The sequence below is a fragment of the Miniopterus schreibersii genome (genome assembly GCF_964146895.1).
Source record: "Miniopterus schreibersii genome assembly, chromosome: 1".
In the NCBI taxonomy this organism is placed as follows: domain Eukaryota; kingdom Metazoa; phylum Chordata; class Mammalia; order Chiroptera; family Miniopteridae; genus Miniopterus; species Miniopterus schreibersii.
The window spans coordinates 126,496,551-126,521,036 of record NC_138101.1 but is presented as its reverse complement, the minus strand read 5'-3'; the positions used below and the strand labels follow the sequence as shown (position 1 = coordinate 126,521,036).

General features: G+C 37.4%; 1 protein-coding gene across 2 annotated transcripts in view; it reads left to right on the top strand.

Annotated features, from left to right (window-relative positions):
• AKAP6 (A-kinase anchoring protein 6) overlaps positions 1-24,486 on the top strand; it is a 516,415-nt gene that overhangs the window by 463,448 nt on the left and 28,481 nt on the right. For both annotated transcript variants that reach the window (XM_081157931.1, XM_081157932.1), the window contains one exon: positions 10,304-10,519. In XM_081157931.1, the coding sequence (XP_081014057.1) occupies positions 10,304-10,519 (216 nt within the window). The remainder of the gene's footprint in view (positions 1-10,303; positions 10,520-24,486) is intronic.

Below are 24,486 nucleotides of genomic sequence, written 5' to 3'. Positions count from 1 at the left end.
TCAATATAGATTAAGTCCCAGGGTTTGCAACTGAGCTGGGTTCCTATATTGTCTGACATTGACTTTTAAGTTTGGAATCAGTTAAAACACACAGATGTCATTTGCCCACATTTTCTTTAAAATATGCAAGTCATCATTCATACTTCACTTAGGTATTTTAGTTCTTTGCTGTTTTGAAGGATTACTCCTTTACCATTCCAGGATGGAAATTTTTATTTGCCATATTTGTACACTAGGTATTAAGTTAAGCACATAATTGGCTCAAGAATGGAGCTATCAGGACCGAAAGATCTGCTGCCCCCTTGTTGGAAACTTTATAATCATTTGCCTAATGAATGTTTCTTACTTTTGCTCAAACTCTTTATTATTTATATAAATTATAGCTTTCTCAGAAAAGAGATTATCTCCCTCTGTCTGCTATAATATGAGGTTCTTGAGGGCAGAAAGTTTTGTACGTTTTGTTCACTGATGTATCTCAAACACTCCAAAGAGTGCCCATTATAATCGGTGTTCAATAAACATTTGTTCAATGAATGGATCAGTATTTTTTCCACCTCTGTGTTCAAAAGCACCCCTAAGAGTTGCATAGATTACTAATTATTAACATATTTGCAGGCTGAGGAGTGAGTAGAAGAAAGAACCTGAATGGTGTACAAAAGCTGTTGGCTCTCTTAACGACAATGGCTTGATGGTGGCCGCCACTTCTGGTTAGAAGTCAGAGGCAGAGGTAGTCTGATCTTGGAGAAATCTTCAAAGCTTTTTCAGCCCTTAGGAAAGGCAATGTAGCGTAGCGTTTTTGTGAATTGGCTCTGAATTCAGGTTGCATGGGTTAAAATTCTGCTTTTACTGATTATTAGCTGTGTTATCACTGATCAGATACTTAATCTCTCTGTGTCTCCATTTCTTCATTTGTAAAACAGGTAGATGACAATATATATTTCATATTGCTGTTGCGATGATTGAATGAGTCAATACATATAAAATACTTAAAAATGCATAGCACACAGAAATACAGAAAATGTTTGTCATTGGTGTAGGGGATAAGTGAAAATGGCTAATAAAATAGCTAAGAATAGTGCTCTAGTAATTAATTAGACACAAGGATTGTTGGTTATTGTTTTGCAGTCAAGTAAACCTTGATTAAATATTTAAAGAGAACATAATATTATTTTTATTTTGTATTGGTTCAGATACAGATAGTCAACTCAGAATGATCTTCGGTAAAAAGTACATGAAGTATATAGGGTGTCCCCCAAAAATACACACTTTGAATAATTATAAAGGCAGTGTTTATTAAAAATACATTTTATTTTCAAAATTAAGGTATCAGCTGTTAAAGTGTCTATATATTTTTTGGGACACTCTGTATTTGATATGTCAGGTCTCTCGTTTTTGTACTGACACCAAAAACACACTAGATTAAAATTTCATAAGATGTATATGTTTACATATGAAACTCATCACTGCAATAGACATAGCTAACATTTTCAACTTTCACATTTTCTTCAACTCCTTTTCCAGATCCATGGTCTTCTATGTATACTTTTCTGTTTATGTTTTATATTTCCAGAAGTAGAACAGCTATATTTTAAAAAGCACTGCATTATTTTTATTATATAGAAGAATGTCTTATCTGAGATTTATAGGTTTGTGGTTATGACTCTATCCCAGGGAAATATATAGCTATTACCTTTTAAAAATAATAAAAGCTCTAAGTTTGCGTTTGTAAATGTGTTAATCTGTGTATTGACCCATGGCTGCAAAACCATGATAACTAAATGGTGGTATTAGTAACATTATAGGGTCTGTTGTTATGACACCCCCTAAAGGAATGCTAAATTCTCTGATTATACAATCAGTTTTGTGGTTGATAATCTATACCTGGACTTAGCAAGTGATTTTTCAAAATAACAGCTTTATTGAGATATAATTCACATACCATAAAATCTAATTTCAGAATGTTTTCACCACCCCCAAAAGAAACCCCTTACTCATTAGCAGTCACTTCCTATTCCCCCTGGACTGCAACCCCTGGTAACCACTAATGATTTTCTGTTTCTGTGCTTTTGCCTATTCTGGACATTTTATATAAATGGAAATCAGACAAAATGTGGCCTTTTGTGACTAGCGTCTTTCACTTAACATAATGTGTTCAAGGTTCATCCATGTTTAGTGTGTATCAGTACTTCATTTGTTATTACTGCCAAACAGCATTTTGTTGTATGGAGACACATGTTTTTATCCATTCGTCCATTGATGGGTGTTTGCATTGCTCCCACTATTTGGCTATTCTGAATAATGCAGCTATGAATATTTGTCTACAAGTTTTTGTGTGTTTTTCATGTTTTCAATTCTTTGGGCATATACCTAGGAGAGAAATTGTTCTATCACATGGTAATTCTGCTTAACTTTTTAAGGAAATGTCATACTGGTTTCCAAGATGAGTGCACCATTTTTCAGTTCCCCCAAGTAATTATGAGGGTTTTAATTTCCCTGCATCCTCACCAACATTATTTCTGGGTGTGGTTTTTCTTGGTGGGGGCATCCTAATAGCAGTGAAGTAGTATTTAATATTGTGGTTTAGATTTACATTTCCCTGTTGGCTAATGATGTTGAATGTCTTTTCGTGTGTTTATTGGCCACTTGTATGTTTTCTTTGGAGAAATGTCTATTCAAATATTTTTCCCATTTTTAAAATGGAGTTACTAGTCCTTATATTTTTGAGTTTGAAGAGTTCTTTATATATTCTGGATACAAGTACTTTATCAGATGCATAATTTTTAGATATTTTCTCTTATTCTGTGGGTTATCTTTTTCCTTTTTTTATGATGTCATTTGAACACCAAAAGTTTTTAATTTTTATTAAGTTGTCCAAAAGTCGCTTATACTTTTGGTGTCATAACTAAAAAAAACATTGCCGCCCGGCCGGGCGTGACTCAGCGGTTGAGCGTCGACCTAGGATCCAGGCGATCGGGTTCGATTCCCGGTTCATGCCCGGGTTGTGGGCTGCAGCCGATCAATGACTCTCTCATCATTGATGTTTCTCTCTCTCTCCCTCTCCTTTCCTCTCTTTGAAATCAATAAAGATATATTTTTTAAAAAACCTATAAAAAATAAAAAATAAATAAATAAAATAAAAAAACATTGCCCAGCCCAAGGTCATGAAGGTTTACTCCTACGTGGGTTTTTTTGTTTGTTTTTAAGATAGTTTCTGTTGTAGCTCTTACCTTTAGATTCATGATCCATTTTGAGTTAGTTTTGCATATGGTGTGTGGTGGGAGTTCAATTCATTCTTTTGCATGTGGATATCCATTTGTCCCAGCACCATTTGTTGAAAAGACTATTTTTTCCTTACTTGATTGTACCAAGAGCTTTTTGAATTCCATTTATTTTGTGGTAAGTATTCAATACTTAATCATTAATACTCTAGATTTATCATTAATAAACTTTTTATGGCATAAATTAGCCTTGATTTTATAAACATTACCTTGTCTAAATTATTACGTTACATTTTGTACATCTGAACTTGATATTATGTGATGTCAATCTAAGTAACTCCCCTCCCCACTTTCTATTATATCACCCTATTTTATTTTATAGCTGTTATCACTATCTGACATTTTCTTGTATATTTATTTGTTTTATTTCCAACCTCTCGCCTCATCTTCCCAACCCCCACAAATTTGAATGTACGTTCCATGAAAGCAGAAATCCTGTTGCTCACTGTTGTATCCCCACCACCGAGAGCAGTGCCTGGCACATAGAAGGCACTCAATAAATATATTTGGGTGGATGGGTGGGTAATGAATTATGACCATCATCATTTTCCACTTGAACTTCCATTCTGTTTTAAAATGTTAACAAAGGTTGTGGTTTCTTGACCTTTTCTTATGTGAATCCTGCAAATATAATGCCCGTCCTCCCTTCACCTTTTTGATTTTCAGCAACTTTCATAGCCTGGTTCTAATGCCATGAATCTCAATCTGTCTACTCCAGCTGGTAATGATCTTTCTCATCCCCCAAGTCAGTGCCCATCAGTAAGCATGTATATCGATCCCACAGTACATTTAGGTCACATCCTCAGTATTCACAAAGCACATTCACCTCCCTTACCTCATTGAAAACCTACAACAACCTGATGGGTTAGGTCGTATCAAACACCTCTGCTTTGCATTGATTTCTCTCACTTTGAAGAACCAGTGTCTTCTCTTTATAGCCAAATTACAAGCACTTAAGAACAGGCACCACATCTTGTTATATGCCTCTTATCCATCAATGACAACCCTGTAAGGAAAAGTATAGTGTTTGGCACATAATTGATACCCAATAAATGTTTACTGCTACATAAAATATTATTCATTTGATCTTTGCCAACCTTGTTCCAAAATGATAATCCTGAACCAACCAGTCAAAAGCATCTTCTGAAAAATCATAGAGGTACCAGTTTAGCCGCTGATACTTCCAACCTGCTGTACTTCCTTCTTAGACCATAGCTGCATGTATTAATATGACCTGTATCTGATATCTTATACTTTTCAAACAATCCTTGTTGTTTTTGTTTTACTATGTAAGCTTTCTGAGAGCAAAGCTTCTATTTCATTTAGCACAATGCCATGTGTTAGAGTTGTTCATTACTGAATGATTTACCCAATAAAAATGACAAAATGAGAAAAATCCCCACATATGGCATTCAGACAACCTAACATATTAGCATTCTTAATTATATTGAAAAGTCTGGAGATTATCAAGTCAATACTAATAAGTAAAACTAAAGGCATCACTAGTCGGGAAGATCTATTAAATGATTGATTGATTCAATTTTTCCAGTCATTTAACAATTAACAAAATAATTGATCACCACTGGCTATAGTTCCTAGGTTCTTGGCTACCAATGTGACTCCAAACTTAGAACTTGTAACTTCTATACTTCTAAAAAAAAATCTAGTCTAGCTAGATTAATTATCTTATCTGAAAAGCTAAGTCCCTCTGTTTCCTGTAGACCAGTGTTCCCAAAATGTAGCACGCATTGTAGTCACCTGTAGGCTTATTAAACTGTGTTTCACTGGGGCCCACCCCAGAGTTGCTGGTGCAGAGGATGTGGAATAGCAGCAGAGAGTTTGCAGCGCCAACAAGTTCCCAGGTGTTGCTAATGCTGCACTCTAAGAACTTTGCTCTGGAAAATTTGGTCACAGGTTAGCAGATCAGGAGAAGACAGTTACCCGCCTCATGAAATTAAAATGATAAAATACAGAAAATACAAAAAAGAAAAAAATGAAAGTATAAGTCACCCTTGCAACAGGGAGGTGGAGTGAACCACTTGACAGTATGTGAACTAGAAGAACTCACCTGCCTTTCTTCACTTTTCCCTTCTCTCTCCATATATTTCCACACTCCAACTAGATCAAAGGCGGGTATGTATCGTATGTGATGATCCAATCTCCTTTATTGTTTTTGCCCCACACAGAAGGCATACTTAGTAGATATCATTAAACAATTGATCAATCTAGAGGGTAAAGTCATGTTTGACTTTATAAATGGAATTGCTTCATAAATAGTTTTTTTCTATTTAACAGGTCATCCAAAGTCACAACACTTTGTTCATATCAACTTACCTAATGATGTTACATAAACCTGCTGAATAAAATTAAGTAAGAGATATGGAGACAAATTGCTTTGGAGTTTCTCAGCTAGGTTAATATTTTTCTCTCTGTTTTTAACATATGCTTGGTTTGTGTATTTTTTAATATTATTTTCCTCCTCGTATCTCATTTCTCTATTTGGTTCCTGCATTTAACTTGTTGCACATTTTGGTACTTAGTGTAATTACAGTTCTTCTATTATAAGCTTACTTATATCCTTTTGTAAGAGATGACACCATTGTTTAATGTCAAGAATATAGCTATACAAGCAAATATACTCAACCTATGCAATATGTATGCATTATACATATATTTAATATATAATGGAAAATAAAGTACTAATATTGGATGCCTGACCTTTAATGGTGATAAACTAAAGCTAATGCCAAGACTGATGTTACATCACCTTTGGCTTGATAATATAAATGATTTAAACAGTCAAAAAGTTGACAGAGGAATTCTGGAGAGGAAAAAAACCACAATTAACCAAAAACATCCCTTTGCACCACCATTGGTGAGTTGAACATGAAATTGACAGTCTGTAAGGGTAAAACAAAAACCTTCAGCCTCTTGGAAACTCTCTTGTTAACATGTCCAAAAAGATGTGTTTAGAGAGTTGGAGATCTGATCCTTGTAAAGGAAAAAAGCAATTTAGAAATTTTGATTTTTACTTTTCCACACTGCTCATTTTGTATAGCAAACCTGCCTTTTTAGTAACATGAGGAAACGAATTAGAATGTAAAATAAGTAAACAAAGCAGGTTGTTAGAAAGTTAAAAGCAGCACATCAAACTATATCGCAGCCATTGGAGTCTGAGATGGTACTAAGACAGTTACCTCCATGCTAACCGAGGTAGCCTTGTAGGAAGAAATTGCCTAAATATTACCAGATAATAAGGGTAACTAAATACAAAGCATCTGGAATCTCTTTCTTAGGCACATTAATAACTGTTTTTTCTTTTTAAACTTTCTTTCCCTCTTTTGTCTCTGTAATTCTCTGAGAAGGCAATATGACTATGCTTGGGAACCAACATAATTTAATTAGATATCAAGAAAATGCTTCAAAATGGGCCATAATGAAAAGCATTCCCAATATTTTTCTTCCTACTTCCTTTTCCTGCTGCCTTTCAAACCCCCCAACATACTAGGTACTCTCACTGCCCAGGCTACTCGCTTCCTGACCGTCTATCCCTATAACCACCATCACCCAACTTGGACCATCTGGCACCCACTGTTTCCCTGGAGGCTTCACCAGCGCCTCCAAGAGCAGCTCCCATAACTCCTCTTAGCACCTCCCTCTCTGCATCGCCCTGGTGTAACTCTCAAGGGTATAACCCAGCCCCTCCCTTTCTGCATTGCCCTGGGGTAGCTCCCAGGGGTATAACCCAGCCCCTCCCTCTCTGCATCGCCCTGGGGTAGCTCCCAGGGGTATAACCCAGCCCCTCCCTCTCTGCATCGCCCTGGGGTAGCTCCCAGGGGTATAACCCAGCCCCTCCCTCTCTGCATCGCCCTGGGGTAGCTCCCAGGGGCATAACCCAGCCCCTCCCTCTCTGCATCGCCCTGGGGTAGCTCCCAGGGGTATAACCCAGCCCCTCCCTCTCTGCATCGCCCTGGGGTAGCTCCCAGGGGTATAACCCAGCCCCTCCCTCTCTGCATCGCCCTGGGGTAGCTCCCAGGGGTATAACCCAGCCCCTCCCTCTCTGCATCGCCCTGGGGTAGCTCCCAGGGGCATAACCCAGCCCCTCCCTCTCTGCATCGCCCTGGGGTAGCTCCCAGGGGTATAACCCAGCCCCTCCCTCTCTGCATCGCCCTGGGGTAGCTCCCAGGGGTATAACCCAGCCCCTCCCTCTCTGCATCGCCCTGGCGTAGCTCCCAGGGGTATAACCCAGCCCCTCCCTCTCTGCATCGCCCTGGGGTAGCTCCCAGGGGCATAACCCAGCCCCTCCCTCTCTGCATCGCCCTGGCGTAGCTCCCAGGGGTATAACCCAGCCCCTCCCTCTCTGCATCGCCCTGGGGTAGCTCCCAGGGGTATAACCCAGCCCCTCCCTCTCTGCATCGCCCTGGGGTAGCTCCCAGGGGCATAACCCAGCCCCTCCCTCTCTGCATCGCCCTGGGGTAGCTCCCAGGGGTATAACCCAGCCCCTCCCTCTCTGCATCGCCCTGGGGTAGCTCCCAGGGGCATAACCCAGCCCCTCCCTCTCTGCATCGCCCTGGCGTAGCTCCCAGGGGTATAACCCAGCCCCTCCCTCTCTGCATCGCCCTGGGGTAGCTCCCAGGGGTATAACCCAGCCCCTCCCTCTCTGCATCGCCCTGGCGTAGCTCCCAGGGGTATAACCCAGCCCCTCCCTCTCTGCATCGCCCTGGGGTAGCTCCCAGGGGCATAACCCAGCCCCTCCCTCTCTGCATCGCCCTGGGGTAGCTCCCAGGGGCATAACCCAGCCCCTCCCTCTCTGCATCGCCCTGGCGTAGCTCCCAGCGGTACCATCCACCCCTCGCGGACTCCCCGCTCCCTGAGGGGAGCAGCCCCTGGCTGGGTTCTGAACCCGCGGCGCCTGCAGCAGAGCCAGCTGAGGGGGGGGCAGCGCACATTTGAGGAGGCCCTGGAGGCAGGGATACCTTTGTCTTATTTCTGTGCCTTACTTACATTGCTTAGCTCGGGTTCCTGTTTAAAAGTGCTTTTCCCTGAAATAGAAGCTCAAAATGGTTATAATCATTTGTTCCTATGTAGTTATAGTTCACATTTCTCTATGCATAGTTTATCATAGAAATAATGTAAACTACTGAGTCTGAGAAACCCTGCTAGCAAATGCACTGATTTTATTTCATATGTGTTTGTGAGTATAAATAAATATGTATATTTTAATGGTTGTCACGGAAACCCATTTATGTAGAAGAATGTTATTTTATCAATTATATCTTCTAGATATAAAAAAGTACTGAAAATACCTTGGTCATGTAAAATTCCCAATTTTCTCATTCTTTTTAGAATACTGTGATTCCCCAAGTGTGCATATGGGATAAATTATTAATCCAGAATATATACTAGCTTCTTTGGATATTTAAAAAAAAATTACACAATTATTAAGATCCAAAAATCAAATATTGAATAACAACAGTTTTTAAAAACAACTGAGAAAGAGAGAGGGGCGGGGAATGCCTGTGGGGCTGGGGCAGTCAGCTGGGTTGGGGCAAATGGAAACAATGCCTGTTGCCTGGAGTTTATCTTTGAGTGTCTGGGGGTTTCTCCTCATTGAGCACGGAGCTAATGACTAGCATCGGTAAAGAAATGTGTCAGACCTGGTGGTTACTATCAGGAGTTATATAGGAAAACAGTAATGAACCCTAGGAAAAGAAATAAGGGTAAGTTCAGGAAATATAACTAAAAATGCCACATTGGTATAAATTGAATAATAAAATTCCTAGTCATATTTTGCCATAAATAGAGGTTTGGGAAATTGTCATTCGCCTTATTTAAAATTCAGAAATATTAAGGGTACAGGGTTCTCTCATTACAGAAATAATAGAATTCCAGCTATTACAGAGTTAGGGCCATTTAAATGGCTATAGCATGTACTATACCAGTAAGTGGAACATCTGTATGAAATGTCCACCTGCTGATCTGCCACTGCATGCACATTTCCATGAATCGCACTTAATCATTTTAAGACTTCTAATGAAGCCTCATCTAGATTAACATTTTAAGCACAAATACTTTCAGGCATTAAAACTCTCGCACTAAATGAAATGGCATTGTCTTGTTTACCCTTGTTGATTAATAAGCAATCTGTTAACTGTTAGAATAGTTCGGCGGTGGCAGTAACAGGAGATTAGTAAGGCAGTGATGTTTGTGGATATAATCATCATTTCTCCTAAAGGCTTTGAATTAGAATCTCACACACTATCCGTAGGCAAAGAAAAGATATAATATTTTCAGACATATGTATCCACTATTTTGCTTGAGTCGTTTAGCTTAGGGTCACTGCAGCAATACAAATGCTTCTGGGGGCAAAATGCTGTTTTGATGCATGCCTATCCTTCTTAAATAGCGTGAGTAGTTATTAAAAGGAACACAGCAGCCAGCAAATAGTGCAGTAATAAGCCAATATCCTAATTTCCGTTTTCAGAACATTACTGCTTCGTTAGTCAAGCTTCACAATGTCGCCTAGCCTTTGTTTTGGGGGTTTTTGGGGGGGTCAAATAATAGATGTTATATATCAAAATTCTTATTTAACTTATACCCAGCAGTAGAAAAGTAAACTTTTGGCTCCAAAAATATCTGAGAGTACATTTAGAAAAACATTTCTTTTGGAAGAACTTCTGTCTTTTGTTGTTTCCTGGGACTTTGAATGAAGGCATGTAATCTGTTTGGCATTCGTATAACCCAATGATTTATTTCATTAAGTTATAAATTGTTAATCACCTAGCTGTTAAGGTGGGACCCAACATTTTAGATGGAGAAATCAGTGAAAAGGGAAAGAGGATTGGGATGCAGCTAAATTGCTTGGCGTTAGTTCGATATCGGTGAGAGATCTCCAATCTAAAGGCCCCTCCAGAGCCCTTCTTCTCAGGCGTCCGTAGCTGAGCAGGTCACTACAGTCTGAAGTTGTGGTGTCTTAATAAACGCTGCCCTGTGAAGGCTCATGGCTCGGCCCCTCTGTGTTGCAGTCCCTCTGTCGTGAAATCAAGCAGCGGCGCCGAGGGGTGGCCTCCATCCTGCGACTGTGCCAGCATCTTCTGGATGATGGGGACACGTGCAATCTGAACGCAGACCACCAGCCCATGCAGCTGATCATTGTGAATCTAGAAAGAAGGTGGGAAGCCATTGTCATGCAAGCCGTCCAGTGGCAAACGCGGCTGCAGAAGAAGATGGGAAAGGAGTCTGTGAGTGACTTTTTTTTTTTTTTTTTTAAGTATGATGGTCTCTCATTTTTGTCGGAAAAATTCTTTCAGGACTTAGAATGTGTTCATTTTGCTAACTAAAGGGATAGCTATCTCGAATCACTAAAGGAAGCTCCACTTGTCATAACACAGAGATTTACTTGCCTACTGATAAGACGCATTTTAGTGTATCTCATGGTCTTTTAAAAAAAGTCACAGGGATATTTTGCTTAACTTTACCAGATGAAGCCATTAATTCTTTTCATCATTTCTCTCCCAATGATATTTATTAATCATACAATATCCCGTGAAGATTTTGCTAGAAGGTAGCTTACCACTCTCAGAGCATGTGGGGCAATGTGGAAGTTCTGCAGGTAAGGCCATGCAATAGTGTTCTGTTTACCTTTTTGTTACATGAGATGAGCTAACATTTGTACAACAACTTCCACTGTTCCTGCTTGGAGCTCCTTCTGATAGAATCGTGTTGCTGAGAACTATCAGGTCTCCTCTGAAGAGTTTTAATGCAGCATTCAAGGTAGGGGTAGGGATCTCTTTTAAGAATTTTCCAAACTGACTGTGATTCAAGCTGTTGCTAGATGAAGAAAACATATGTGACTAGAATTGTTTTATTATAATATAGAGTATGTACTTGTCCAGAAAATCTTTATACCCTAAGGGAAAGGGTTTTTTGATAAGAAGATTGCATTCTCCAACTAACCCTGAAGTCAACATCTATTATTTGAAGGCCTAATTCTTATGTTTAACTTACATACGTGAAATCCAAACATACATACATGCATACATAGAATAGAAAGTGTTTTTTAAATGTTTATATCATTATTCCTATGTATTTGGAAAGTTTAAGATTCAAATTTGAGAAGTCAAGTGTAATAAACTTGCCTGAAAAACAGGCTTCTCCTATGAATTATAATTTTAATGAAGCCTTATATTTGCAATCTGATGTGTTTTGCTTGGGGACCGGGAACAGAAGAGACAGTGAGTCAGTAAGCCTTCTCACTCTTTTTGCATTTATAGCATGTTGAGTCTAGGGGGTGATTTTATCAACAGTTCAGTGTAATTGTTTTGAGCTGAAGTTGTTAAATTTCTTAAGGCTTCCAAGTTATTACCAGTAATTAGAGTCTATATAATTGCATGCCTTTTTTTGAAATGACCTGTTTGTTGTGAAACTGTTTACTTGGAATCCTTTCTTTTTTTCTTTCTCTTTTGAGTGAGCGGAAGGGCAGAAGAGATTATTTTTTTATTCTATAGTTTGAAGACTCTAAGCATGGTACTGGCCATAGTAAAACTTACGTAGAAACCTACTACACCTAAAGAAGCTCTGACACTTTGGAAGCATTTAACTGCTTCGAGAAGACACAAAAATGAGTTTCTTTGGGGATTTGCTAGAAATCATATGATCAGGGGTGCTGGACTAGATCTCTTCAGACTAGATGGAGACACTTTTATCCCACTTCTGTGGTGAAGATAAGCTCTAGTTTTGAAAACTTGGCTGCTCATAGAGGCTCAAGCTACTACATAAGAGTACATGTAAACTGCATGGAGAAAAGTCTCCCTTTTCTTTACATTGGCAGCTGAATGTAGATTGTTTGGAATGATGAAGGTAGCAAATATGGTGCACTGGGCTAAACAGGGTTGAAAATCACTGTCGAGAAAGAAACAGAAGAGTGGAGAGTGGCATTAAAGCAGTAATACAGTGAGCATGGGGCACCTCATTAAGTTGGAAATATTTCTTGCGTCTGATCTCTGTCGGTTTGGTAAAGAGTCTAATTTGCTTTGATGGGCAGACAAGTATTTCAGCCACATGGGAGGCAGCCTCTGCAGAGCATGGGAGGTCTCTCAGGGGCCTTTTGTCTGTTCATCATATGTCCTCACCCGTGTCATCCCCGTCTTGTGCACAGGGACTTTCACTGCTACATTTCTTGGGCCCAGGCCTTACTTGCACGTAATAGATATTCGATATATACTTGCTAAATGAATGAGTACATGCTTTCATTTAATATATTTTGTTTCATTCTGGCATTTGACTTGGAATTCCTAGATCACCATTAATTCTCAATGTTTATGTTCCCACAAAGTGGCTCAAGCGTTATGTTTCCATAAGACTATTTCACCTTCATGAGACCACCATGGAGATGCCTTTTAACCTTTCTTCTTGTCTGATAGGGACAGTGTTCCAAGTTCTAAACCGTGATGTGAAGTATCCCATGGTATACTCTCTGTTCCACAAAAGTAATTTCTGAAGGAAATTCTGTATGAGGTATTGGCTAAGGTGGTTCTAAAAACGTGGGCTCGGTTAGAAGTAGAGGCTCTGCTTCCCCCTGTGATATTGGAGCCCCTTCACTAATCACGTTGGAAGTAGCTCCTGTAAGAGACGCCACCTAATCATCCCTCCAGGGCTCCCCCTTGTTCAGTTTACATCTGTTTGTGGGATGATTTGCTTACTGTTGGTCTCCACTGGTCTAAAGAAGGCATCCTCACACCCACTTCCTACTCACCTTTGCATCCCCAAACCCCCTATAGCACCTAGGACTTAACCGGCACCCTGAAATGTTTGTTAAGTGAATTTTCTGAGTCATGCTCTTCAGTAGTCGATGTAAGAGATTCAGACGTAAATAAGATATCCTTCCTCTCCTCAAAAAGGGTCCTTAGAAAGATTATACAAATAACTGTAATACTAAGTAATATTCATAATTGCTGCCTTCAAACTCGTAGTTAATAGTGACAAAATATGGAAAATCTTTTGATAGGATTCAGAGAAATTCAGATAAATGTTGAAATATCAATTAAACAGACTTCTTTATTACTCCTACCTAGGTAAATAATGAATATATTTATCTTTTCTTTAAAAATTACAAGAAAGTAAGAGATCTTGTGTTGAATTCTGAAAGTCAAAACAAAGCCCCAAAAGCATCTTTCTCTTTTATCATCAAGGTTTGAAATTTCATGCTTATTTGAGTCTATGCTTTGTCCTTTCTGCACTCAAGCTCTTTGCCTAGACTTACTTTTATTTATTTTATGTTACCTGTAAAATTGTTCTCTGTCTATACTTTTCAAGCTTTAATTTTCATTTTCATTTGACTCACGTTAGTTTTTTAAATTTCTAGTCTCCTGTCTTATTTCTTTGTGAGCCAAAGAAGCTTGAACTTTGTTCCTTTGACTCCTTTCTCTGAAACAAATGATCAGTTACAGGAATAAGAGACAGACATCCTTACAGATTCTATGAATATTAAAAGAAGGTAAAGGAAATATTTTGAATAATAAAGATCAGAGCAGAAATTATTGAAATTGAAAACAGAAAAACAATAGAAAAAGTCAATTAAACAAAAGCTGTTTTGTAGAAGATCAATGAAATTGATATACCTCTAGCAAGACTGATCAGAAAACTACAGACCAGTATCCCTCATGAATATAGATAAAAAGATTCTTAACAAAATTTTATCAAACCAAATCAGCAATATATAAAATATATAATATATCATGACCATGTGAGGTTTGTCCAAAAAATGCAAAGTTAGTTTAACATTTGAAAAAAAAGTCAATGTAATTCACCATGTTTACAGACTAAGAAAGGAAAACTCTATGATTATCCCAGTGGTTTAGAAAACACATTTGTCAAAATCCAACTCCCTTCCTGATAAATACTCAGAAACCTAAGAATAAAGTAAGAACTTCCTGAACTTAATAAAGGGCATATACAAATAATCTATGCTAACATTATACTTGTTGGTAAAAGACTGATTGCTTTTCAAAAAAGGAATTAAAGACATACCACTTGGAAGTTAAGGAGCAAAATTATCTTTACTTATAGACTCCATGATCATCTGTATAGAAAATCTTATAGAGTCTCCAAAAAAGATCTTAGAGCTAAAAAAGGAAATTTAACAAGGCTATAGGATACAAGATCAATATACAAATGCCAGTTGTATTTTTATGTACTATCAATGAACAATCATTTATAATAGCAGCAAAAACATGAAATGCTTAGGGATATAGTTAACAAAAATATGTTAGACCTATACTCTGAAAACTACAAAATATTGCTGAGAGAAACAATAACTAAATGAGTGAACTATACAGTGTTCATAGATCAGAAGGCACAATATTGTTAAGATATCATTCCTCCTATATTTATTTATAGAGTTAATGTAATCCAAATGAAAATCTCAGTGATGTTTTTAATAGAAATGTATAAGCTATTTCTAAATAAAATTCACATGGAAATGCAAAGGAGCTAGAATAGCCAAAATAATTTTGAAAAAGATGAATAAAGTTGGAGGACTTACAGCTCCTGTTTCAAGACTTATAATAAAGGTGTAGGAGTCAAGAAAGTATGACATTAGTATCAAGGCCAAAAATAGATCAATAAAATAGGATAGCTATTTCAGAAATAGAGCTGCACATAAATGGTCAATTGAATTTGACAAAGGTGCAAAGGCAATGCCAAGGATAATCTTTCAACAAATGATCCTGGAACAAATGAATATCCATATGCACAAATATGAAATTAAACTATATATTGCACCATATAAAAAAATGAAGTAAAAATGGATCATAGACCTAAATGTAAAATCTAAAAACCGTTTAGAAAAGAATTATAGGGTAAAATCTTTGTGACCACTGGAGGAATTATAAAGGGTAAAGAAGAAGCTTTCTGGAGTGATATATATATTCATGATCCTGATCATAGTGATGGTTTGGGAAGTGTATTCATATGTCAAAACATCTAAAATTGTACATTTTAAGTTGTGAAGTTTATTTTATGCCGATTATATCTCAGTAAAATTATTTTAAAATAACAGGAACAGTCTGGCTGGTGTTGCTCAGTGGTTGAGCCCACCCGTGAACCAGGAGATCGAGGTTTGTTTCCAGGTCACGGCACATGCCCGGGTTGCAGGCTCATCCCCAGTCGGGGGCCTGCAGGAGGCAGCCGATCAATGACTCTCTCATCATGGATGTTTCTATCTCCCTCTCCCTTCCTCTCTCTGAAATCAATAAAAACATTTTAAAATTTTTTTTAAAAAGACGTGAACATATATAGAATTTTACAGAATTACAAATGGGTTGATAGATTAACCTGAAGCCTAGCAGTGAGCATCCTTGCCTTAAAGTAAAAATTAGCATTCCTTTGTGAAGGGAATACGACGACTACTACTACTACTACTGGCTAACACATAGCCCTTAACAGGTGTCAGGCACTGTTCTAAGTAATTTACATGTTAAAACTTCTAACTACATTTAAAACTTCTAACAACCATGATATATGTAGTATTATCCTCTCAATTTTAAGAAGGAAAAATTGAGGCAAAGAAAGTTTCAGGAACTTGTCCAGACTTCCCCAGCTAGTTTGTAACTGATCTGCCATTCAAGCCTAGGCATTTCGTCTCCAGAGTCAGGGTCCTGAATCAACATCCGAAATTGTCTAAGAGGAAGCCTTCTTTAATGATAATAATGGTGCATCTGCAATCACTTTTTTTTTAAATCAAGCAGATTAACAAGACTTTTGTAAATGCAAATTAAGCCTAATGGATATTGAAAATAGGAAACCTCATTTTTCCAGTACAATTTAGAAAATTATGGATTAAATTTTTTCATTATCACAGGTGATATAGTAATTGCCCCAAAATTAGCCATATTAAGTGGGCTAGGAAGAGCAGTTATTGCTTATGAGAACCTTAATGAAGAGGAGAGGAGTAAGTGAGCTTTTCCCTTTTAGGGTATTAGAAAGAAAACAGGAGAGAGAATTTGGGCTGCCATGTGGAGTGGTTGACATGTAAGGACTTTCTGTAAGGACTTGGGGCTTCTTATTAAATTTATGCATGCTTCACAGAAACTCCTGACTTTTATGGAATTTGTATTAAGAAGACCAGATTTCCATCAGTGATCTGTCTATATCACAAATTAGATTTCTTTTTTCAAATGCCACCTCAAAAACCATCTCTCTATTGGACAGGTTCAGACTAATATAGACCATTTCCCTCAGGGGAAGCCACAAAGTTGCTAACACAAGAAGGTGTCATCCATTGTGAGGAAATGTATTTCAGTTTATTTTATTTTCTTGTGTTAATTGTGTTTGTTTGATTATCTGGCAAGGTCCCTCTAAAGAGCCAAGTGGTATAAGTGTGAATCATGAGAATGGGGCTGTTGGGTCACTTGCTAGCAATATTGAACGTGTATTATTTCTTAAATCACCAGATTACCGTTTTTCATACATCATCTCAGTTAGTCTTCATAACAACTATAGATGAAGAAATTAAATTTTTAAAAGATTCAGTAAATTACCCAAGATCATAGAGCTAGTAAGTAAAGGAAAAAGGTCTGGATCCCTGCATATCTGACTCTAGGACTTCAAGCTCTTTCGGTGATTAAAGGCTTTATTGATATAATTCCTGGCTTTTTTCCCTCCAAGGCTTCTTCAATTGGTTATTATATTCTATATTAATGATTTATAGCCATATTTTTCCTTTTCATTGGGCACTGCCTGGAATTCTTTATTGAATTGAGTAAAAGAAGAATCGTATAAACAACTGCCAGCATGGTGATTTCTGTTAATGTACTATTTTCTCTTAGCTGGTCAGCCTTAAGACTTTTGGCGTGTTCAAGAATGAAGTCTCAAGCTAAATTGGATTTAGTTAGAGGATTCTATCCGGACCTAAACCCGGTGCTTCCCTCCGCTCTCATCCGTTGGCCCTTATGTGAACAGAGAGTTGGAATCACCGGGAGAAATGCATGGATGGAATTAAGTATTGGGCCTATTTGGAAAAAATAAACATATGAAACAATGAGAAATCACTGAATTTAAAAAAAAAAAACTTGAGAGAGAAAAAAAGTTTCTTTTGAGAAATTGAAAAGTTTGAATAATAAGTTATAATGTTTAGATTTTAGCATGTATTCTTATGAATGGATGAAGTGTTTTGGATAAGGTCATCGTAAGTCATCACTCAATAGTTTTTACTTCAGAAGTATTTCTAAGAGTAATAAGAGGAGTTCTGTGAAAAACTTGCTTGAGAAAAATAAAGGGAAAAAAATGACCTGACAGTTAATATATGTGAAGCTTAAATGGAAAAGTACTTTCAAAGTGTTGCAAATATAAGGCTTTTTCAGTCCTGATTTGGACATAAAGTCTAGGATTCTCCCACAGATACCCCTGCTCTGCCAACCTTGAAAAGATCTTGGTACGTTAGTAACTCCCCTTTTCTTGCACAGCTTTCCCAGTTCAGTTTCTTCTGTCATCTGCAGCATATGAACAAGTGCTGTACCTATTTGGAAATACTCAGACTAAATCATGATAGAAACATATAAGTAAAAGGACAGAAAATTTTTTAGTTTTGAGAAATCTGTGACTGTGATTAAAAAAAAACAACCAAAAAAAAAAAAAAAGAACCTGGTGAAGACACAGAGATCATACTCAGAAAATGAAACTGATTTGACAAAGTATCTTACATTTATTCATGATGTCCCCAAGTGGTGTCCTACTACACTCCTAGATTTTGTGTGGAGAAATGTCCAGAAGTCATTCATCATGACTGAGGACACTGACAGGGCAGAAGACAATCTATAGCTTGTTTCCTGAAAACACCAGTCACTTCCGTCCCTCCCACCATGGGGACACACTATATGCTGTAACCATTTCTGAGGGCTCTCATCTTCACATTCCTGCTGGGGACAGAGCTCTGTAAATACTATTATCTTCGTAATGTACATTTGGTAAAGTACTCAGTAGAGCTCTGCTTGGCCCTTTCCGAGACCCAAACCTTTACCTGAGTAGGAAGAAAACTTTTGTTTTTCCTACCTCAGTTTCCTCACCTAACTTGTCATATAGGCCTCTGAATGGTACTTGCTTTGCAACAAATGTTTTAAACAACAAATGTTCTGGATTCCTTTGAAACGCCTTTATTTCAGCAAGTGTGCCTTTGAATCCTTAGCAGATTTAGGGGTCTAATTTTTTTATTCTTCACAAAAATATACTTTTTTCCTTTTGCCTTGCCATTCCAGAGCACTAGCATTGAAAACAGGTTCTCGTGTTCAGAAAATCCCTGCACATTTATTGGCCTTGAAAGTATGCAACACATCTAGCCACATAATTGAAAATAATAAGGCCACGATAAATGGGATGGCCCCAGGGTAAAACACCCAAGGGATTCAATTGGTGTCACTTTGCATCAATGTCCATGCATCATGGTAATTGAGGTAACATAACCAATTACCACATTTTAATTAGAGTTCTAAGAACTTGAGAAAATTTGCAATGATGAGACAGCTCACTTTTAAAAAGAAAAAAAGAAAAGAAAGGTAGAAAGAATGAAAGACGGGTGAAAAACCCCCACACATTATGTTACTCAAGCTTGTTTCTCACAAGCAGAGGTTACATCAAATATGTTTTGTGAGTCTTCTTTATTTTTCTACCTCTCCATCTTATTATTTGGTGATGTATTTTGAGAAAACAAGCATTTAAAAATGCTGGTTTGTGACTAGAGTAATAGTATTCTCACCCTAATATGACATGATTTTAGAAATTTATGACAAAAATAATTCTCTAGATTGTGGTCTTGGCTTATAATTTCATTTCCCATCTAAGTGTTTTTCACTATTGTAACTGGGAGTTCATTCTAAGTTTGAAGTCAGTGTCTGAACACAGTGACATATTATTAAATTACTTAGTTCTCTGCCTCTGGTTGCTAAACAAAAATAGACCTAGACCCCAGCCCCCTTCAAAAAAAATTAAAATCAGAAAGAATTACTGCATTTAGAAAATAATTTTGACTTGTGGCAATTATTTTTATAAGGCTCAAGTTTAAGTGAAAAACCTCCTGTAAAATTTGAGTGCTGCTACATAATCAAGTAATTATGTAATTACTTGTACTTAATTACTTACAAGAGAGATGGTGGTTAAAAAATCTTTATACATGTCAAAAACAGCTTTCTTCTTTAGAGTATTTCTAGCCAAGATACAAATAGAAAAAAATCTCTTTTAAAAGTAATTTCCGATAAATTTATTTTTCTTTTATAAATCTGTTACTGTTTTTCTTCAAATATATGGAAGTGCATTATATATAGGTCTACATGCCCTACCTCCTGTTTCCACCCAAAACAGCCAACAAAGAAAGGAAGGAAAGAAGGAAGGGAAGGAGGAAGGCAAGGAAGGGAGGGAGAAGAAAAGAAAGAAATGATTTTAAATTATAGTTGAAGGGCTGGATTTTAAATATAAGACGTGTGTCATTAATGAAAAGATTTTCAGTAGACAGTGGATGTTCAAGGGAAGTTGAGGAAATTCCTTTCCTTGAGCATTGGAGTAGAATGTGGTGACTAAGAGCTTGGACCAGACTGCCACTTAGTAGCCATGTGATTGTGGCAAATTATTTAATTTTGTGCCTCAGTTTCTTCACCTGTAAGATGGAGATAACAATGATACCTACCTAGGTTATGTGAGGTTTAAATGAAAAGTTCTTTGAACAACCGGTGCTACAGGGTCAATAAATATTAGCTGCTATTGTTTATGTTCTTGCAGGGACCACGTCTTATTTATCTTTATAATTATCTAGAAATTAATGCATTGTCTGGTATACTAGGGAATATTTTTACTTAATAAACCTATGAGCAAATGATAAAGAAGTGAGTAGTTAAGGAAATACTGTCTTAAGTGGTAGATTCCATGGTTGACATAAGCACCCATCCTTACCCTCTGTTCCAGCCAGAATTGGCGAAAACTGAACCAGCTAAATTAATTCTAGACACGACCCTCTCGGTACTGGTTGATTTTATTATCCTTTTATTTGCAATTTTATTGATTTTTATCCTAGCTGTTTGGTTTGGTTTTTTTAAATCCTCACCTGAGGATATTTTTTCCATTGCTTTTCAGAGAGAGTGGAAGGGGGAGAGAGAGAGAGAGAAACATTGATGTGAGAGACACACATCGATTGGCTGCCTCCCCGCACATGCCAGGGATCAAGCCTGTAACCGAGGTACGTGCCCTTGGCAAGAATCAAACCCAGGACCCTCCAGTCTGTAAATGAATGCTCTAACCACTGAGCAAAACTGGCTAGGGTGATTTTTATTCTAGTTTTTTTATTCATTTCTCTTTTTTTGCTTACTCTAACCTTAAATTACTGCTTTTTTCTCAGTTTCCTAAAATTGGAGCTTAGTTTACTGATTTTTAGATCTTTCTTTGTTTCTAATATATGTATTTTATGCTATAAATTTCCCTCTAAGCACTACTTTTGCTGCATCAAACAAATCTTGATAGATGATATTTTCATTTTTAATTAGTTTAAAATATTTTAAAATTTCTCTTGATACTTTTTCTCTAACATGTATTACTTAGAAATATGCTATTTAATTTTCAAATGTTTTGGTATTTTTCAGCTATATTACTGTGAATGACTTTTAGTTTAATTCCACAGTGGTCTGAGAGCATAGATTGTATGATTTCTATTATTTTAAATGTTTTAAGATGTCTTTTGTGACTCAGAAGGTGGTCTTATCTTGGTGACTATTCCATGTAAGTTTGAGAAGAATATGTAGTCTGCTGTTGTTGAATGAAATATTCTATAAATGTCAATTAGATTCAGTTGATTGGCAATGCAGTTCAGGTAAACTATATTCTTAGTAGTTTTCTGCCTGATTGATACATCAATTACTGACAGGATAGAGCTAAAATCAGAAGTCCTCAGCACTGGTTGAAATCAGTTATCATAATGGATTTTCTTTCTTTTTGTTTGCTTGTTTTTTTGTTAATCTCACCTGAGGTATTTTTTCCATTGACTTTGTTAGAGAGAGTGGAAGAGAGGGGGAGAGACAGAGAGAGAAACATTGATGTGAGATGGACACATCAATTGGTTGCTTCCTGCAGGCTCCTCAACCAGGGCCAGGGATCAAGCCTACAACTGAGGTATATGCCCTTGACCAGAATCAAACCTGAGACCCTTCAGTCCTTGGGCCAACACTCTAACCACTGAGCAAACCAGCTAAGGCCCATTTTACATTTTTTTGTCCCCTTACAGATAACAAACAGTCCCCTTTCTTGCTTTTGAGTCTGTTTTGTCTAAAATTTCTATAGCCACTCCAGCTTTCTTTTGATTACTGTTAGCATGGTATATCTTTCTCCATTATTTTAACCTCTCTGAGTCTTTGTGTTTAAAGTGGGGTTCCGTGGTTCTTGTTCTTTTTTCTATTCTGGAAATATGTACTAATTGCAGTATTTAGACCATCCACCTTTAAAGTGATTATTAATGTAGTTGGAATAGTATCTATTATGTTTGTGACTATTTTCTATTCATTTCATTTTTAATTCATTACATTTATTGGGGTGACAATGGTTAATATGAACATATAGGTTTCAGGTGTGAGTTTCTATGTTTCAAGATCTGTATATTGCTCCGTGTGCCCACCACCCAAAGTCATATCTTCTCCCTTCACCATATATTAGGACCCCCTTCAACCCCCCACCCCTCTACTCCCTTCCCTCTGGCAACCACCACACTGCTGTTTGTGTCCACAAGTCTCAGTTTTATATGCCACATATGAGTGAAATCATATGGTTCTTAGCTTCTTCCGACTGACTTATTTTACTTAGCATAATATTCTCAAAATCCTTCTGGCCTGAAGTGTTTCTGTTGAAAAATCGGCTGACAGCCTTATGGGAGCTCCCTTGCACATAACTGACTATGTCTCTCTTGCTGATTTTAAGATCCTCTCTTTGTCTTTAATGTTTGCCATTTTAATTATGATGTGTCTTGGTGTGGGCTACTTTGGGTTCATCCTGATTGGGACTCTGAGCTTCCTGAACTTGTGTGACTTTTTCCTTTACCAGTTTAGGAAAGTTTTCTGTCATTATTTCCTCAAACAGGTTGTCTATCCATTCCTCACTTTCTTCCCTCTCTGTTCTCTTTATGATATGGATATTGTGACGGTTCATGTGGTCCCAAAGTTCCCTTAAACTATCCTCATGCTTTTAAATTATTTTTTGTTTTTGCTGCTCTTATTGAGTGATTTTTTCTACCGTGTGTTCTAATTCTCTGATTTTATTCTCTGCTTTCTCTTAACTACTTTCTTCCTTCCAGTTTATTCTTTCCAGTGTATTCTTTATTTCAGATACGTTACTCTTCTTTTCTGACTGGTCGTTTTTCATGGTTTCTATGTCCTTTTTCTTTTTCATGCTGTGGAGCATTCTTAAAACTATTACTTTATGCTCAGTTCCTGATAAATTGCTTTCCTCCATTTCATTTGGCTTTTTTTTTTTTTTGGCAATTCCTTCTGTTCTTTTATTTGAGGCCTGTTTCTTTGTTTCCTCATTTTTGATGTTTCTTTTTGTTTGTTTCTATGTACTGGATAAGACTGCTATGACTCCCCATCTTGGTGGGGTGGCTTTCTGTAGTGGGTATCTTGTGGGACCCAGTGTTGTAGTCTCCTTGATCTTCTGAGCTGTGTGCTTCAGAGATGTCCTTTGTGTGGGTTATGTGGGCCCTCCTGTTGTAACTGGGTCTTGATTGCTATAGTCCCATTCATGGGTTGGTTCAACTCTCAAGCTGGCTGACTGTGAGACTCAACCCTGACCACAGTGTGCCAGCTGTTATACAGGTGCAGTTTCTCCCAATGTAGATGAAAGCAAACAAGCCCCCAGCTGCTCTAGGCCAGGCAACTGGGTTTCTTAGAGTTACTTCAATGAGGGGGACCACAAAAGCAGAAGTCTTCCTTCCCTCAGTTTGATTTTATCCCCAGCAACCTTTTCCAGCCATTGCATTTGTTTCTTTGTTTCTTTTCTCCCTTCTTTACCTTTAACGGAGTATTTTATATGATTCCATTTTGTCTTCTATTTAGTATATCAGTTATATTCCTCTCTAGAAAATTTTTAGTGCTTATCTTGGATCTCACAATATACATTTTAAACTAATCTACCTTCAAATAACATGGTATTGTTTCACATATATATATCATGCTGATAACTTTTTTTATTTAATTCTCACCTGAGGAGATTTTTTCCATTACTTTTTTTAGAGAAAATGGAAGGGGGAGAGAGAGAAAGAGAGAGTGAGGGAGGGAGAGAGAGACACACACACATCAATTGGTTGCTCCCCTGCACATGCTCCCACCAGGGCTAGGAATTGAGCCTGCAACCCAGGCACAGACTCTTGGCCGGAATTGAATCCAGGACCCTTCAGTCCATGGGCCGATGCTCTAACCACTGAGCAAAACTGATCAGGGCTTGTGCTCATAACTTTTAGCAGAGCAGTCTCAATGCTTCCTCCCATCTCATATGACATTGCTGTCATTTATCTCCTAAAACATTGCTACTATTACTACTTTAAATAAAGATTAGCTTTTAGATCAATTAAGAATAATAAAGATGAAATATTTTATTCTACCTTAATTTATTTCTTTTCTCATGTGTTCTCCTTTATACAGGTCCAAGTTTCTGACATATAATTTCTCTTCTTTTTGAAGAACTTCTGTTAACATTTTTTGTAGAGCAGGTCTACTACAATGAATTCCTTCAGGTTTTATTTGTCTGAGAAAGTTTTATTTCTCCTTTTCTTTGAAGGATAATTTTCTGGTTATTGAATTACAGATTAATGTTTTTGTTTCTTTTGATAATTCAAATATTTCATTCTAATCTCCTTGCTTTCATAGTTTCTGATGAGAAGTCCACTGTAATTCTTGTAATTGTTCCTCTACAGGTGAGGTTTTCCAAGGTTTTTCTTTGTCTTTGGTTTTCTGCAGTTTGAATATAATTTGCCTCGGTGTAGAATTTGTTGGTGTTTATTCTGCTTCCTGGCTCAGTGGCTTTGTGTGTGTCATTATTTTTGGAATATTTTCGGCCATTCCACTTTAAATATTTCTTGTCCTTCATTCTCTCTTTCTTCTCTTTCTGGTATTCCAATTACAGATATATTGTACCCTTTGAAATTGTCTCAAAGTTATTGGATGTTTCCTTCTTTTTTATCACTCTTTTTCTA